This window comes from Lagenorhynchus albirostris, chromosome 2, assembly GCF_949774975.1.
Source record: "Lagenorhynchus albirostris chromosome 2, mLagAlb1.1, whole genome shotgun sequence".
Lineage (NCBI taxonomy): Eukaryota > Metazoa > Chordata > Mammalia > Artiodactyla > Delphinidae > Lagenorhynchus > Lagenorhynchus albirostris.
The window spans coordinates 163,562,355-163,579,142 of NC_083096.1; the positions used below are offsets into that span (position 1 = coordinate 163,562,355).

Here is a 16,788-nt window from a genome sequence, read left to right on the forward strand (position 1 = left end):
GGGGCCGTTCACAAAGTGGGGGGAACGGAAGGCGCAGCAATGGGGCTGATCACGGGGCCCAGGGATATGGCTGGTTGCTGGAAGCGCGCCGCGCCTCGTGGCCCAGGATGGAAGAAACCCCAGCACTGGGGAGGGCAGAGCGCTGAGAACGGGGAAAGCCGGGAGGGGCAGGCGGGAGCAGCAAGTGGTAAATGCCAGGGCAGGTGGAGTAGGGGGACAAGGACCGGGAGACCGTCGGGCTTTGGCCTCTAGCGTTGGTGTTTCCCAGGAAGAGCAGTGAGCGGGGAGGGGCAGCGGTGTCGGGTGGGGTGCTGGGGAAATGCTGAGAGGGCGGAGGTGGGGTCAGTGTGTGAGGAGTAGACCAAGTGCAGAGCGAGGAAGGAAGGGGTCTCCAGAAAAGGAAACAGCGGAGGCAAGAAGTGGGAGGAGGCAGAAAGGAAGCCGCTGCCTCAGTGGAGCCCAGGCAACAGCCCGGACGCGAGCTCAGGCCGCAGGAGCCCTGCGTGCCGCGCGGGCGGCAGGAAGGCGACCGCGGCCTCGCTCTCGGACCCGCAGGGATGACGCCCCGGGCGCCGAGGCTCGACCCCACCCACTGTGGCCTCCTCGGGGACCCTGGCATCCTCGCGGTCGGCCCACCGGAGGCCCCGCCCCCAGCGTTGGCCTCGGTCGCTCCGGAGGATGTCCGGTCGCCGGGAGCTGGCAGAGGGGCTCGCGGGGTCGCTGATGCCACCCCTGGTCTCCTCCGCCGAGCCACAGGGCCGGAGCCTGGGTTCGAGGCCCAACTGTGCAGTGTGGCTCCGGGACCTGACTCTGCCACGCGCAGCGGGGTTGGGTGGCCCAGGCCGGCGACTTCCTCGAGTTCCCCCTCCCCGCCCCGGGCGCACAGCAGGGTCTCATTACCGCCCATCCCCCTCCGCTAGCGCCCCGCGTGCCGGGGGGTCTCCGCGGCCGGGGGGAGGGGCGGGTTATAATGAATCCCAGGCCGGAAATTCCTCCCGAGGGGCCCGGCTGGGCTGCGGGAGTGAGGGGGGGCCGGCGCTGAGGCTGGCAATCTGCCCGCACCACCCCTCCTCCTCCTCCTCCGCCCCCCGCATCATGGAAACTGGGCCGCCGGCCGACCCCCCTGGCTCCGCTCCACATTCCTGCCTCTGGGGGCGGGCGGGGCACGAAAGCTGCGCTACCCCCTTCGGGCCGGTCCGCAGGGGGAGCCGCGGACCTCCGAACCCTCCTTATGATTTGGGACGAGCACCGCCTCCCCATTCCAGCTTGGGCAGATCTTCGGGGAGGTTAGGGAGACCGGGAGGACCCGCGACACTCCATTCGATTCAATCAACTCTGAGAACCTGGTTCATCTCTAGTTACCCTCCCCCCCACGTGATTACTCTTCATTAAGCGCTCGTGGGCTTACCCCGGGCTGCGCCCGTATTGTGCGCCCAGCCCTCAACGCCGGATTTTCACCTCTCAGCATCTGGCGAGGCAGACACCATTATGCCCATTTTACAGGTGAAGGCAGTGAGGTTCAGACAGAGGAAGGTTCAGATAGTAGGGTCGGGCGGAGCAGGAACTCCGGCCACCTCCTCCCGGAAGCTCCCCGGACGGCGCTGGGCATCTGTAGGCTCTCAGATGCCCCCAGATTCCTCTCAGATGCCCCCACATTCCTCTCCGGGGCGACTGGAAGGAGGGACTCTGCGAGACGGGGGAGGGCGTGCGGGCTTCGAATCCTGTCTGCTCGCTCAGGCTGTGGGGCTGGGTCTCAGTTTCCGCACGTGGGAAGAGGGCGCCCTCCCAGGCCTTCTGAACGACGTTAGCGGGGGACTCGAGCCCCCGGATCCTCCGAGTCACCCGGGCGCGCACACAGCGCTTACCTGCGAGCCTCAGACTCGAGTCGCTGTCTCCTTCCAGCCGTGGGGCCTGGCCGGGCCCCGGCCAGACTGTCCCTGGGGCTCCAGGAGGGCGGGGCCAGGGCAGCGCTAGGCGGGGCCGGGCCAGGGGGCGGGGCCGGGGGCCGGGATTCCTAGGAGACCGCGGCACTGCCGCGAGCCGCGGCGCGCGGACTCGGACCCGGACCCAGCCGGGTGCGGAGGCGGCAGGTGAGCAAAACTAGGAGCCTGGGGTTCGTCCCCCACTTTCCCGAACTTTTTGTTTAGCCTCTCCCTCCAGATGGGCGCTGAGTGGGGGGTCGGGAGCCCGGTTCCCCCTTTCCCCGGAGTGTGGACGCGCGGGGAGGCGGGACCCCGGAGTGTCCGGGATCCAGCCCCGAGCAACTTCCCGAGACATGGGACCTTCGGACTGTGTCTCCAAGTTTCTGCCTCTCAGGGGTCCCCAGCGTCGACCCACGCCCTCCAGAGTCTCAGGGTCTCTGAGCATGTCCCCATCTCTCTGCAAGCCTCCGCTTCCCTTCCCGCCAGGACCCGCGGTGGCTCAGGGGTGACCTTTCCGGAGCTGGGGCCGGAGCGCCAGCTCTGGCCTGGGGCGGGGTGGTCATTTCTCCAGTTTGGGGCTGGGGAAAGGGCTCCACACTCAGAGACCGGGGTGGGGAACGGGGCTCGCCTCCTCCCAGGACGCTCCCGGGTCTGAGCAGAGAAGTGACCAGCGTTGGGTCCTAGTAGAGCCCCCGTCCTGTGTGGCCTATGACCCTGGCAGGCCCCTCCGCCTCTCCGGGCCGCAGTTTCCCTCTGTGAACACCAGGCTTTGGATGCGGAAGACGCCGGGGCTCTATGCTAGGCCCTGGGCCTTCAGCGCTCCTGTCGGAGGCAGGGATGGGGTGTCCTGCTTTGAGCTTCGGGGATGCGAATGGGGAGTGAGTAGGGTAACAAGGCCTCCTTCCTGGGGCCTCGACTATGGGTTCCAACGTTGCAGCTGTGGAGAAACCAGACTGGGGCAGTGAGGATGAACCACTGGACAGCGAGGTGCTAACCCTCCTCTCCTAAGGCCGGAGCGCCCCAGCCGGGGCACGGTTTCCTCCCACATCCTCCCTTCCGTGGGGGCCACACCACACGCAGCCCCGCGACTCCTGCCCGGCCCGGATTCACTCCTCAGGTCGCAGGCCAGGCCGCACCAGCAGCCGGGAGGGGCTTAAGCCGGGCGGCCCAGACCCTGCGGCAGCCAGAGGTGCAAGGGCGGTGCTGCTCCGGCCGGGACGCGGGCCACTGAGGCCTCGGGCGGTGGAGGCCGGAAAGGAGGCCAGGCGGCTGGAAAGGGGGATGTTTCATCCCGAGGAGCCCGAATTGGAAACGCTGCAACCTGGGGGAACAGCGTTGCCCGGGCTGACAGGAGAGACAGGAGGGGAGCTCACTTGGCAAGGTCCGGCGCCCGGCACCCGCAGCCCCCTGCTTCCTGCCCTGGCGTTAGCCCGGCCGCTGGAGGAGGGGGCGGCCTCTTCTTCGCGGAGTTTAAAGAAATCCTGGGCCAAATCTGCCACTTGTTTTGGTCAGAGCGGTCTTCTCGGAGTCTAGCTCAAGTCTCTCTTGCTGCATGCAGCTTCAGTGCTGACTGAGGAGGTCTGGAAGGAGGAGGCGGGCAGGAAGAGGCTGGAGGCCGCGACACCCACTCCTTCCTTCCCTGCGGTACTTGAAGCGCAGCAGAGGGGAGGTGGGGCCCGCGAGCGACCCCAGCGGACCCGGGCGGCTGAGTGCCCCCTCCCTCCTTTACTACGGTGCAGCCACCTGCGGGGGTGAGCTCGAGCTCGGGCGGCACTTACCCTGGAGACTCCGCTGCCGGGGGCCCCACACCTCCCGAGGCCCGGGACCCGCAAGCTGGCCAAGAGGGCGCAGGCGGCCGGAGCCCCGCAGCCAAGGATGCGCCAAGGAGCAGCCCGCGACCCCCTCCCTGGTCTCCGCCCGCAGGCCCGGCCAACTCTGGCTTCTGCCGCGCGTCCCTGGCTCGGAGCTCCGCTGCGGAAAACCCGAGCGGGGGCGGCTCCCCGCCTCGCAGCCCGGGAAAATCCGGGGGTGGCCGCCAGGGATCTCCAAGCGTCCTGGGCCAGGCAGCCCCATCTTCCCTCCCGGATGTGGGCCCCCGACCTGGCGCTCCGACCGTAGGCCCGTCGGTTCAGTCCCTGCCTCCCACCTTCTCTCCGCAGAGCGCCAAGACGACTGAGAGATGACGGCTGGGAGCCCCGGAGACTGCGGGGAGGTGCGGAGGAGCCCCGAGGGCCGCGTCTCCCGCCTGGGCCGCCGCCTGGGCCGCCGCCGGCGCCCGCGCTCCCCGCCCGAGCCCCTGCGGGTGCGGGCGCGGCTGCGGCTGCGATCGCCGTCGGGGGCGTTCGCGGCGCTGGGGGCGCTCGTGGTCCTGGTGGGCATGGGCATCGCAGTGGCCGGCTACTGGCCGCACCGCGCCGGGGTCCCGGGACCCCGGGCTGCAAACGCCAGCGCGCCCCCCCTGAGCGAGCTGCGGCGCGAGGGTCGGGGCGCCGGCCGGGCCCACGGCCCGCACGAGCGGCTGCGACTCCTTGGGCCCGTGGTCATGGGCGTAGGCCTGTTCGTGTTCATCTGCGCCAACACGCTGCTCTACGAGAACCGAGACTTGGAGACTCGACGGCTTCGTCAGGGGGTGCTGCGGGCTCAGGCGCTCCGACCCCCGGACGGCCCGGGCTGGGACTGCGCTCTCCTCCCCAGCCCCGGCCCCAGGACTCCCCGAGCCATAGGCTGCGTGGAGCCAGAAAGCTGGGACCTGTCCCCGTGTCGGGGTACCTCACCAGTCCCATCAGTGCGGAGTCTGCGTTCAGAGCCTGCTAATCCTCGCTTGGGGTTACCTGCCCTGCTCAACAGTTACCCGCTGAAAGGCCCAGGGCTGCACCCACCCTGGGGTCCACGGACCCAGACTGGCCATGTGATTATCACCGTGCAGCCCTCTGGTTCCTGCATTGAACATTCCAAGTCTCTGGATCTGGGCCTTGGGGAGCTCCTGCTTAGGGCCCCAGCAGCTCGGGACTGTGCTCACCGAAGCTGGCCACGGCTGGACCGCCTTAGTCTGGGGGGTTACGCCAAGTTGGGAGGAGGAGGGGACTTGGGGGCCCGGGTCTGAGGAGCAGGGGACAGCCTGCTATGAGGCTGCAGCATGGACCATGGTACCGGACTAGGATGGGAGTCCCAACGTCTAGTAGATGCTTCAGTCACATCCCAGACTGGGGACGGATGCTCTGGCCCCAGCAGCTGCTAAGGCATCCTGACTTGCATGTCAGCAGAGAAATGCCAGCTGCACAAGGGTTCAAAAAGCCGGAGAGAATGTGTTTTAACGTGGAATCTGGAGACCAGCATGACTCAGCCTTAGGAATTCCTTCAGCCTCCAAAAGTGGCCTTAGCCCTGGACAGGTACCTGAGGGGGCTGGAGGTCCAGGCCAGGGTGATTGGGAGATGTATCTGGTGTCTTGGCAAACCCAAAGTGGTGGGCAAGGACCCTAAGACTTGGAAGGTAGGTTGTGATGTTACAGGCTGGGACAGGCTCCCTCCAAGGTGGCACTAGTGATAGGGTTTGCGCCTCTGGGAAGACGGGCAATGGGGTGGAGCTGAGATGTTCCACCGCCATCTGGGATGGAGACTGAGCCTTTAATTCCTACCACGTCAAGCCCTCCCCCCCTCAGCCATGCAGGGTATATCCCATGAGGGCTACAGTACTGCCAATGCCTTCATACTGAGGGTCCGGCCCCTCCCTTAAAGAGGTCTGAGAAGCCCCCTTTCTCTCCTTTGTCGTGGCCTGTGCCACAAAATTTCCCTCCAGTTGGCAAAAAGCATATGCCAGTTCCCAGAAATCCTTTTATATGTTGAAACTGCATTTTGGTCAATGTGGACACCTTTAGAAAATGGCTTGGATTTGGGTCTTCCTGTCGCACGTTTAATTTTTCCCGAGTTGCCGGTAAGAGAAGAGAACTTTAAAAGTTGATCAATCTTCACAGAGTCCTTTTTTTTTTTTAAGTTTATTGAAAAATGCAATACAAGAAGAAGCAAGACCAAACAGTATCTAAACACTACCACCACTTCTCTAACTACAAAAGGCCAAAACGGCAGACCTAATTATTGCCTATTTAATCTAAGGATTTTGCCAATTTGATTCGGCTGGCATAGTTCCTATTTTGTCAAGAAATGTAAACAACTACTTGATATGATTCATAATTTTTTTTTTTTAATTTACAAAGCTCCTTCATTTTTGTCACCAAAATAAAACATTTGAGAGAGATCTGTAAAACCAACCAGCCTGGGGCTAAGATCCTGGACAGGTATTTCCCACGAGCCTTCCTTGGTGTTGGTCAGGCCATAGCCCTGGCTCCATTTCCCGAGGTGGACTGTTGCTCCCTCACCCTCAGCTGCCCCGCAACACACGGTGGGGGGCTGGGGGCGGGCAGAGGCCCTGACAGGTCCCTGCAGCCAGGCTCTGTGGGCCCTCAGCGGATAAATTCAGGTCCTGCTTTGTGGGTGGGTTGGGTAGGTGGGTGGCAGAGACCTCACGTGGCTTGGAAGAAATCTTTGTTGCTGAAGTGAGATAAAAATAAAATTGCAGTGAGAGTTGTTCCTGTGCTGTGTCTGAGTCACTTTAGGAAAACTGCCAAGTTGTTGACACTGGAAATGAACTCTTCTCCCCTCTTCACCATTTCCACTTGGACAGTCTGTTTTTCTTCACACACACGCACACACACAGTGGCAGAAAGAAAAAAAAAGATCCAAACAATTGCCAAACTCCAAGTTCTGTAACCAGAGAGGGAGGAAAAGGAAAGAGGCTTGGAAGGACACCCCTCGTGTTGGCTTGTCCAAATCATGGCTTCTCAGCGCCAGAAGGGCATTGGAGATCTTCTGGTCCGACTTATAGACAAGGAAGCAGGGTGAAGTGAGTTGGTGACAGATTGAGGGGAAGTTCAGGCCCCTGATTTGTGGTCCTAGGCAGTGAAAGTGGCCACACTGACCTGCATGGCACGGAATACTCAGTGTGCCAGGTTCCTGACATGCATGCTGTGCCCTCTTCCTTTCCCCATCTTCATTCCACAGGTTGCAGCTCTGCAAGCTCCGGCAGCTCTTCCAGCAGGACAGCTGGCCATTGGCAAGTGAGCTCACATCGCATGCCTATATGATGTGAGCTGGATTTCCAACCTCACCACCGCTCTGGGCAACAAAGCTCGGGCTTGGGCACGGCCTGGAAAAGCCCCATCGCTCCAGACCGTATGCCCCAGGCTGTCTGTCCCTGAGACAGGGCACTCTCCTTCCCCCCGAAGCCTGTCACATATCCCACCTGAGCTCTTCCTGTCCCTGCCCAGAGAGAGCTACCTGTTGGTTAATAACAGTCTCAAGTAAGTACTAAGAGAAAAACGCACACTCGTGAAAACAGTTCAAACCAACTGAGTTTGTCTAAACAAAGGTCAGCCAGCAGAGACTCCGGAGACGTGCTGCGGGCTGGGAGCAGAGGCTGTAGACTTCTCTCCTGCTCACCGCCCTGGAGCCCCCAGCCACTGCTGACTGGGACCCACTGTCCACCTCAGGAAGCTCACTTTCTGTCCTAGAATCAGGATTCTAAGAACTTGTAGGTAGATCTGTTTGTGGGAAGCAAGCTGGAAGATCAGAGAGGCCCTACTGAATAAAAATGTCCCCTAATCTTTACCAGGAATAGTGGGATTGGGGACATCAGTCCTCATTTTCAAAATCAAAAACAAAAAATTAAACCCAAACCCACCACAAACATCAAGCCACAAAACCTGACAGACCTCAGATGGCAAGTGGGGATGAGTGGAGCTGGTGTTTGTACCCCTTGTCAAGTGGGGTTTTGTGGGGAGCGTGGCCCCTAAAAGCCAATTCCCACGCTCCAGAAGGGTCTCTGCAGGCAGGGGCCGGTCTGGACCACGATCGCCTCCTCTCTCAGTCACATCCTCTCTCACCCCAGGATTAAAGAGAGAGGCTCAGGGATGTTCTCCTGGAAATACTTCTTAGCAGGATCCAACTGAGGTAAACTCCACCACTCCCCTGTGTGAAGTGCACATTCCCAGAACTAGAAAACCTTTAAAAAAATCTCGTCAACTTTCTTTGTCCAAATCACCACTAAAAATGTGCGGTCAGTGCTTTTGGCCCAAAGTGCCTATTTTTCTGTGAGTTTTGGTCTCTCCTGAGATGGGAGGTGGGGGGAGCACTTAGCAGAGCCACTGCTTCTGATGAGGTAAAAGGGGAGGGAGGGCAGGAAGGTGAAGGCCACGGATATGTTCAAACATTCACAGTATCAGATATATCTGAAGCAACTTCTTATGTCTTTGATCTAAAGAAGCTCCAAAAAGAAAGAACAGGAGAGAGGAAGGAAAACAATACTACATTCTTAGCAGAGGCCTCTGCCTCCCCATACCACCCTCAGCAAAGGGACAGGGACATCTTCCTGGGGTCTCTGGATCAGGGCAGCCGCCCTGCCTGACATTCTGATAAAGTTACATCACTGGCTCTGAGAAAGGGCTGGTTTATGAAGTTTCTTCTGCCATCTAAAGGGTATAAACTAGGGGAGGAGCAGGGAAGCCCCATTAAGCTGGCTTTGTCTCCCAGCACAGCTGACAGAGTCATTGGAGGATTTCCCGAAGAATGCTGGGGACCCTGCCAGTATAAATGGGGAGAGGCTGGGCTGAAGGGGTTACAAACCACCCCATAAAAAAACAAAAGGCTCTTTAAAAACAGTCCAAAGAGTGAAAAGTTGAACAATTTCTGGTATCACAATATAGAAAAATGTATTCAAAAGGATCAGTGATATCTAGAAGACTTTCTTGGTATAAACTCCAAATAGAAAATGAAATTGCTTTTCTGGTGGTTTAGAATCAATCATTTTAAAAGTCTGAAGTCTGACTATTGCAGGTTAGCTTCTTTATCATTCTGCTGGTTTTCTCTGGGACGGGAGATGGGCAGGGAGTCGGGGGAGGGGGGAGGGTAGGACAGTTCCTAGAGGAAAGAAAGAAGCAAAGTTTTAAAATCCCGCAAAGGAGACTGCTACCCAGTCCCGGTGCCAAGTTCTTGTGGCCACAAGTGACAGTCAGGGCCTGAGCGGTTTTACAGGGCCCCGTCCTACCTGGTGATTGATGGCTTCTTCAAGTTATTTGTAAACTACTTGTAGGCATGACTTTACCTGGAACCCTGGCTCCCAAAAAGCAGCTGTCCTGCTTCCAACTCTCTAGTCTGGCCCCAGAGCTTCAGCCCTTTCTTTCCTATCCCCCAAACCCTCATTTCCAGACAGCTAGCACTGCTTTTCTTGGTTTTTTTGTTCTCCTCTGGCCCTCCCAGGTCTAGGCTCAGAGAGACTTGTGACAGCAGAGAGTAGAGCAGTAGGGAGAAGTGGGGGGAGGTGAGGTGGAGAAGCTGGAGGATGCGTGAAGATTCAAAAGGTGGGTGGGATTTACATCCACGCTTGGTGTATCTCTTCCACCCCATCACTGCCAGCACCGCTGAGGGCAGGAGGAGACCTAGCTGCTTTAGTTGGAGCCAGACACTTAATGACCTCCCACATCCTCCTCCTCAGCCTTCCTCTGCCTTCGGTTTATCAAGTCCCAGCGTGGACTCCTCTGGGGGGATGGCTCCACTCCACAAGCACGGCCCATACCTGAGCTCACTCCTCAGAGATCTCGGTTTCCTGATGGACGACCACCTTGGTCACTGACATGTCTGGGTGCTGCTCCTTTGCCTCCTTGATGGCCTGTACGAGGACCTGAGAAAGACAGAAACAACGTCCATCAGGCAGAAAGCAGCCTGGCTGGTGAAAAAGGCAGGGGTCATAGGACACCATTTCTCTGGCAAGTTCAATCTTTCTGTCTGCAGAGCCAGAGCAGCATGTAGGCTTAGCCAAGCTGACGATGGCCGTACCCACCCTATCCTGCTTAGGGAGGCTCCTGGACTGAAAACACAGACACAGGGAAAGCTTAGAGCTGTCTCCAAGGAATCAGGGAGGGCCTTGAGGGCTGACAGCCCGGGTGGCTCTGGGAAGATTCACTCAAGAAAGGGAGTCTGAAGAACAAAGTGAAATCTGTGTTCAGCGTAGGGTAACCGGGAAGCTCAGGACAGGAGAGGAAACTAGCGAAGCGTGCTACAAGAAGGAAGAGATGTCTCTGGCTGAAGTAGAGACAAGAAAGGAAGAAAGAGTGGGAGGGCCCATGACATGCCACATACTGGCCTAAGTACATTACTTATTATGATTTACTTGATCTTTACAACAACTCCATGAATTAAGGCAGTATCCTTAATTTCATATTTTAGACGTGGAAACCGAGGTTCAGTGGTTAAAGTGCTTAACGTTTCACAGCTAGCAAGTAACACAATGGGGATTTTCACTTAAGTCTATCAGACTTTCCTCTTTGCCACACTGTTTTTTAGTTTCAGAGGGAGGTGGAGGGGATGACGACCCTATTTTAGTATCTGGAGGAGTTTTGATCATTTTAGAAAAGCTGAAGGGAGCAGAGGGAAAGTCAAAGAAGAACAATGACACGACTACTCCCCTTGGGCTGCAAGTCGCTGAGCCTCAAGCTCAGAGCACCCCAAGGTGGAAGAGCCCAACACAGACTTTGGGGGATGGTGGCACGGGATTCTCAGTGCCAGGCCTCCATCAAAAAGGACTCTAGCTAGATTTGACCAGCTGACTGTTAACCCTGGCTGTTAAGACTACTTCTAGGAGGGACGGGAAGAAGGGAGATCCCTCTTTTGGTCTCTTGACTCCATGAAAGCCGTTCTTGGCACCGCTACCTCTACAGGCCCCTGCTCATCCTCTCAGCTTGTTTGCTCAACCAGTCTGCTCACGCTTCAAGGCCCAGCCCAAGCCCCCTCTCTGGTTACTCTGGCCTACACCCCTCTCTCTCTGACAGACTGCACCTTCTTAAAGTGCCCACTCCCGATCCAGAGTGCACCACATCTTATCCCTTCCACATGTCCCTCATGTCTCAGAGACTGAAGGACACTGGAGCACCTCTCTGAGCTATCAAGTGTGCTTGTCCTTTTGTCCCAATAACCCTGAAAGAAACCTATGATAATCTTTATTTTACAGAGGGCAAAACCACAGCTCAGAGAAGTAAAATAACTTGCTCAAGGACACACAACCAGTAAGTTGCAGAGTCAGGATTCAACCCAGGTCTGTCTCACTCCAAAGCCAAAACACCTTCCTATGCCATCTAGCACAGATGAAGCACGTGGCAGGGGCTCAGATCACATCAGGCCGCGTAGGTGTGTGCAGGCTGGTAATACAGCAGCATCCCTTGCGCTGGGGCAAACAGACTGCAAGGCCTCCCACTTGGGCTTTTTGCAGCCTTGTTGCTGGGACCCTCAGCCCGGTGTTCTCAGCTGTAAGTCTCAACCCTGCTACCAAGGGAACTGTCAGCACTGCCGCTCAGTCTATTTCTTCTTTTTAAGGCACTCAGCATATCAGCATAAAGGCCACAGAACTATTGCTCCAGCACTCCTGTCAATGATTCCAGAAGCATTTACATGCAGTCTCTTCCACCCCCGCTTCTCTGTAGCTTTACTGTTCTAACCTCACCCAGCAGAGAATTGGGAACATTAATCCTGACCTTATTATTTGCTAATTGCTCGAAGCACACAATTAGCACCTAATTAACATAAAAGCATAGAATTTTAGCACTCAGAGGGCCCAGAAATTAGCTAGATCAACCTACTCTCTTTTAGGAGAGAACAAAAAAAAAATATATGGGAGGTAAAGTGATTTGCCCAGGGTCATACAACAAGTTAGTGATAGATCTAGGACAGAAATTAAGTTCCAGGTCTCCTGAGTTCCAGCCCCATGACACTGTGTCCCTTCTAGCTCGCCCCTCTGAGGGTAGAGACTACATGTTGGTTTGATATCATCTACTGTCTCCAGCACAGGTTTGGGTACATGATATCCCCTGAACAGCAACAGCTCTATTTACTTGGAGCCCACCACATGCCCCACAATGTACATCTGTATCTCACTTGATTCTCACAACCTTGAAGGAAGATGCTATCTTATAGATGAGGAAACAGAGGCCTAGGGAGTTAGGGCTAGAACATGGTAAGAACTAGGATTTGAGTGTAAAGCCCATGTTCTTTGCATTACACTTCCCTGCTTCTCCAATCTACGGCCCCCATCCCACAGGCCTCAGTGATCCGACTCCCTTTGTCCTTCTTCTCGATTAAGAGCTAGCTAAGGAGCCCCCTTGGAGATAGAGCTGTTATCTTTTTTTTTTTTTTTTTTTGGCGGTACGTGGGCCTCTCACTGTTGTGGCCTCTCCCGTTGTGGAGCACAGGCTCCGGACGCGCAGGCTCAGCGGCCATGGCTCACAGGCCCAGCCGCTCTGCGGCATGTGGGATCTTCCCGGACCGGGGCATGAACCCGTGTCCCCTGCATCGGCAGGTGGACACTCAACAACTGCGCCACCAGGGAAGCCCCGTAAGCTGTTATCTTTTGCAAGCCAATTTCGGTGTCCATCAGTGATCCTTCCCCAGAACCTCTCCCATGCCCAGGATCTCAGCATTCCCACCTGATCATGGTCAATATCGGCATCTCCTGTGATCACAATTCGCTTTTCAATCCGGGTCTCTGAAATCCCACCTTTTACAGTCTGAAACAAAAGGGAGGTGACCATATGAGAAAGAAAGAAAGAAAAACCCAAACAGCAAAACAAAACAACAGCAAGAAATTAGTCTGAAAACTATACTCCAAATTTTAATCTGCTGCTGGGTACTGAATAGGATAGCTTTCTCACACACTTGTTCAAAATCTTGGCTGGACCTGCTAAAATGAGCACACGCCTGTTCCCTAGTATTGCTAAAACCTTTAATAAGCTAAACAGAAAGTCATAATTCTCTATTATTTATTTTTACCTTTTTCTTCCTCCCAAACACCAAAGAATTTCTGTGAGTAAACAAAACAGGTGTTCCTGTTCGCTCTTTTCCTATATATTCTGATTGTTTTCAAGAGGCAAACAAATCAGAAGACTATGAACAAAAAATGTCATGAAGCTTGAAATTAGGCTCTTTATTTTAAGACATTTTCATATTACTGATGTCAAAAGACCCTCAAATAATCCCCCCAGGGTAGGTAGGTTTCCCTACTTCACAGATGAGGAAACCATGGTCTAGACATATTAAGTAACTGGCTTCCAGCCATCTGTGTGTTGATGATGGAGCTTGGTCAGCAATCTAGATTTCTTATTTACAAGAAAATGCTTTTTCATCTAGTGCTACCGCCAACATGGATTGTCTCTGATTTTCTGGGAGTAGTCCCAATTTTAGATACTTTGTCCCTCTTGCCCCCATAAACAATATTCTAATAATTTCAATATTTCAGCATCCAAACTACAGTTCCCATGGCCTTGATCCTGGACATGACATAAAAATTCTTCGTGAGACCCTGAGTTCTGATATTTGGCTTGGAAAATATGGTTGCTTAATAATACCAACAACACCTGCCCTTAAACCGACTTTTTTCTTAATAGATCTTTATTGGAGTATAATTGCTTCACAATACTGTGTTAGTTTCTGTTGTACAACAAAGTGAATTAGCCATATGCATACATATATGCCCATATCCCTCCCCCACTCCCTATCCCACCCCTCTAGGTCATCGCAAAGCACCGAGCTGATCTCCCTGTGCTATGCTGCTGCTTTCCACTAGCTAACTAGTTTACATTCGGTAGTGTATATATGTTGATGTTACTCTCACTTCACCCCAGCTTCCCCTCCCCCACCGTGTCCTCAAGCCCATTCTCTATGTCTATGTCTTTATTCCTGCCCTGCCACTAGGTTCATCAGTACCATTTTTTTGTTTTAGATTCCACATATATGTGTTAGCATACAGTATTTGTTTTTCACTTTCTGACTTACTTCACTCTGTATGACAGACTCTAGGTCCATCCACCTCACTACAAATAACTCAGTTTCATTTCGTTTTATGGCTAACATTCCATTGTATATATGTGCCATATCTTCTTTATCCATTCATCTGTCGACGGACATTTAGGTTGGTTCCATGCTCTGGCTATTATAAATAGTGCTTCAGTGAACACTGTGGCACATGTCTCTTTTTGGTTTTTTGGTTTTTTATTTATTTATTTATTTATGGCTGCATTGGGTCTTCATTGCTGCGCACAGGCTTTCTCTAGTTGCAGCGAGTGGGGCTACTCTTCGTTGAGATGCGTGGGCTTCTCATTGCAGTGGCTTCTTTTGCTGTGGAGCACGGGCTCTAGGCACATGGGCTTCAGTAGTTGTGGCACATGGGTTCAGTAATTGTGGCTCAGGGACTCTAAAGCGCAGGCTTGGGCTTAGTTGCTCCGTGACATGTGGGATCTTCCCGGACCAGGGCTCGAACCCATGTCCTCTGCATTGGCAGGCGGATTCTTAACCACTGCGCCACCAGGGAAGTCCCCGTGTCTCTTTTTGAATTATGGTTTTCTCAGGGTATATGCCCAGTAGTGGGATTGATGGATCATAGGGTAGTTCTTTTTTTTAGTTTATTAAGGAACCTCCATACTGTTCTCCATAGTGGTTGTATCAATTTACATTCTGACCAACAGTGGAGGAGGGTTCCCTTTTCACCACACCCGTTCCAGCATTTATTGTTTCTAGATTTTTTGATAATGGCCATTCTGACCAGTGTGAGGTAATACCTCATTGTAGTTTTGATTTGCATTTCTCTAATAGTAAGTGATGTTGAGCATCTTTTCATGTGCCTCTTGGCCATCTGTATGTCTTCTCTGGTGAAATGTCTATTTAGGTCTTCCACCTATTTTTTTAATTGAATTGTTTGGTTTTTTTTGTATTGAGCTCCATGAGCTGGTTGTATATTTTGGAGATTAATCCTTTGTCCATTGTTTCATTTGCAAATATTTTCTCCTATTCTGAGGGTTGTCTTTTCATTTTGTTTATGGTTTCCTTTGCTGTGCAAAAGCTTTTAAGTTTCATTAGGTCCCATTTGTTTATTTTTGTTTTTATTTCCATTTCTCTAGGAGGTGGGTCAAAAAAGATCTTGCTGTGGTTTATGTCAAAGAGTGTTTTTCCTATGTTTTCCTCTGAGTTTTATAGTGTCTGGTCTTACATTTAGGTCTTTAATCCATTTGGAGTTTGTTTGTTTGTTTGTTTTTTGAGTTTATTTTTGTGTATTGTATTAGGGAGTGTTCTAATTTCACTCTTTTACATGTAGCTATCCAGTTTTCCCAGCACCACTTATTGAAGAGACTGTCTTTTCTCTGTTGTATGTTCTTACCTCCTTTGTCAAAGATCCGGTGACCATATGTGCGTGGGTTTATCTCTGGGCTTTCTATCCTACACCATTGATCTATATTTCTGTTTTTGTGCCAGTACCATACTGTCTTGATTACTGTAGCTTTGTAGTTTAGTTTGAAGTTGGGGAGCCTGATTCCTCCAGCTCTGTTTTTCTTTCTCAAGATTGCTTTGGCTATTTGGGGTCTTTGTGTCTCCACACGAACTGTAAAGTTTTTTGTTCTAATTTTGTGAAGAATGCCGTGGTAGTTTGACAGGGATTGCACTGAATCTGTAGATTGCTTTGGGTAGTATAGTCATTTTCACAATATTGATTCTTCCAATCCAAGAACATGGTATATTTCTCCATCTGTTTATGTCATCTTTGATTTCTTTTATCAGTGTTTTATAGTTTTCTGAGTACAAGTCTTTCGCCTCCTTAGGTAGGTTTATTCCTAGGCATTTTATTCATTTTGTTGCGATGGTAAATGGGATTGTTCCTTATTTTCTCCTTCTGATTTTTCCTTGTTAATGTATAGGAATGCGAGACATTTCTGATTTTTTTTTTACATCTTTATTGGAGTATAATTGCTTTACAATGGTGTGTTTCTGCTTTACAACAAAGTGAATCAGTTATACATATACGTATGTTCCCATATCTCTTCCCTCTTGCGTCTCCCTCCCTCCCACCCTCCCTAACCCCTGATTTTTTTTTTTTATGTTCCTGATCTTAGTAGAAATGCTTTCAGTTTTTCACCATTGAGTATGATGTTTGCTGTGGGTTTGTCATATATGGCCTTTATTATGTTGAGGTAGTTTCCCTCTATGCCCATTTTTTGGAGAGTTTCTATCATAAATGGATGTTGAATTTTGTCAAAAGTTTTTTCTGCATCTATTGAGATGATCATATGGTTTTTATTCCTTAATTTGCTAATATGGTGTACCACATTGATGGATTTGCATATACTGAAGAATTCCTGCATCCCTGGGATAAATCCCACTTGATGATGGTGTCTGATCCTTTCAATATGTTGTTGGATTCTGTTTGCTAGTATTTTGTTCAGGATTTTTGCATCTATGTTCATCAGTGATATTGGTCTGTAATTTTTTTTGTGATATCTTTTTCTGGTTTTGGTTTCAGGGTGGTGGTGGCTTCGTAAAATGAATTTGGGAGCATTCCTTCCTCTGCAATATTTTTGGAGAGTTTGAGAAGGATCAGTGTTAGCTCTTCTCTAAATGTTTGATAGAATTCGGCTGTGAAGCCATCTGGTCCTGGACTTTCGTTTGTTGGAGGATTTTTAATTACAGTTTCAATTTCATTACTTGTGATAGGTCTGTTTATATTTTCTAATCCTTCCTGGTTCAGTCTTGGAAAATTGTACCTTTCTAAGAATTTGTCCATTTCTTTGTGGTTGTCAATTTTATTGGCATATAGTTGTTTGTAGTAGTCTCTTATAATCCTTTGTATTTCTGTGGTGTCAGCTATGATTTCTCCTTTTTTCATTTCTTATTTTATTGATTTGCATCCTTTCCCTTTTTTTCTTGGTGAGTCTGGCTAAGGGTTTATCTATTTTGTTTATCTTCTCAAAGAAACAGCTTTCAGTTTTATTGATCCTTCCTACTG

At 52.4% G+C, this 16,788-nt stretch overlaps 2 protein-coding genes across 11 annotated transcripts in view; one reads left to right on the top strand and one right to left on the bottom strand.

Moving 5' to 3' along the window:
- The first annotated feature begins 1,423 nt into the window (after positions 1-1,423).
- TMEM200B (transmembrane protein 200B) lies at positions 1,424-6,503 on the top strand. 2 transcript variants are annotated; one of them, XM_060140820.1, is made up of 2 exons: positions 1,424-1,503; positions 4,082-6,503. In XM_060140820.1, the coding sequence occupies exon 2, from the start codon at positions 4,102-4,104 to the stop codon at positions 5,023-5,025; it is 924 nt and encodes a 307-aa protein (XP_059996803.1). In that variant the 5' UTR covers positions 1,424-1,503; positions 4,082-4,101; the 3' UTR covers positions 5,026-6,503. The 2 variants fall into 2 exon arrangements, with proteins under 2 accessions (XP_059996803.1, XP_059996802.1); XM_060140819.1 differs by lacking the exon at positions 1,424-1,503 and adding an exon at positions 2,006-2,090.
- EPB41 (erythrocyte membrane protein band 4.1) overlaps positions 6,099-16,788 on the bottom strand; it is a 195,957-nt gene continuing 185,267 nt past the window's right edge. For all 9 annotated transcript variants that reach the window (XM_060140813.1, XM_060140811.1, XM_060140810.1 and 6 more), the window contains 3 exons: positions 12,446-12,526; positions 9,547-9,651; positions 6,099-8,891 (listed from right to left, as the gene is read on the bottom strand). In XM_060140813.1, the coding sequence (XP_059996796.1) occupies positions 9,553-9,651; positions 12,446-12,526 (180 nt within the window). In that variant the 3' untranslated portion in view covers positions 6,099-8,891; positions 9,547-9,552. The remainder of the gene's footprint in view (positions 8,892-9,546; positions 9,652-12,445; positions 12,527-16,788) is intronic.

Coding starts and splice junctions, on each gene's coding strand:
- TMEM200B (XM_060140820.1), top strand. CDS start 4,102: ATGACGGCTGGGAGCCCCGGAGACTGCGGGGAGGTGCGGAGGAGCCCC.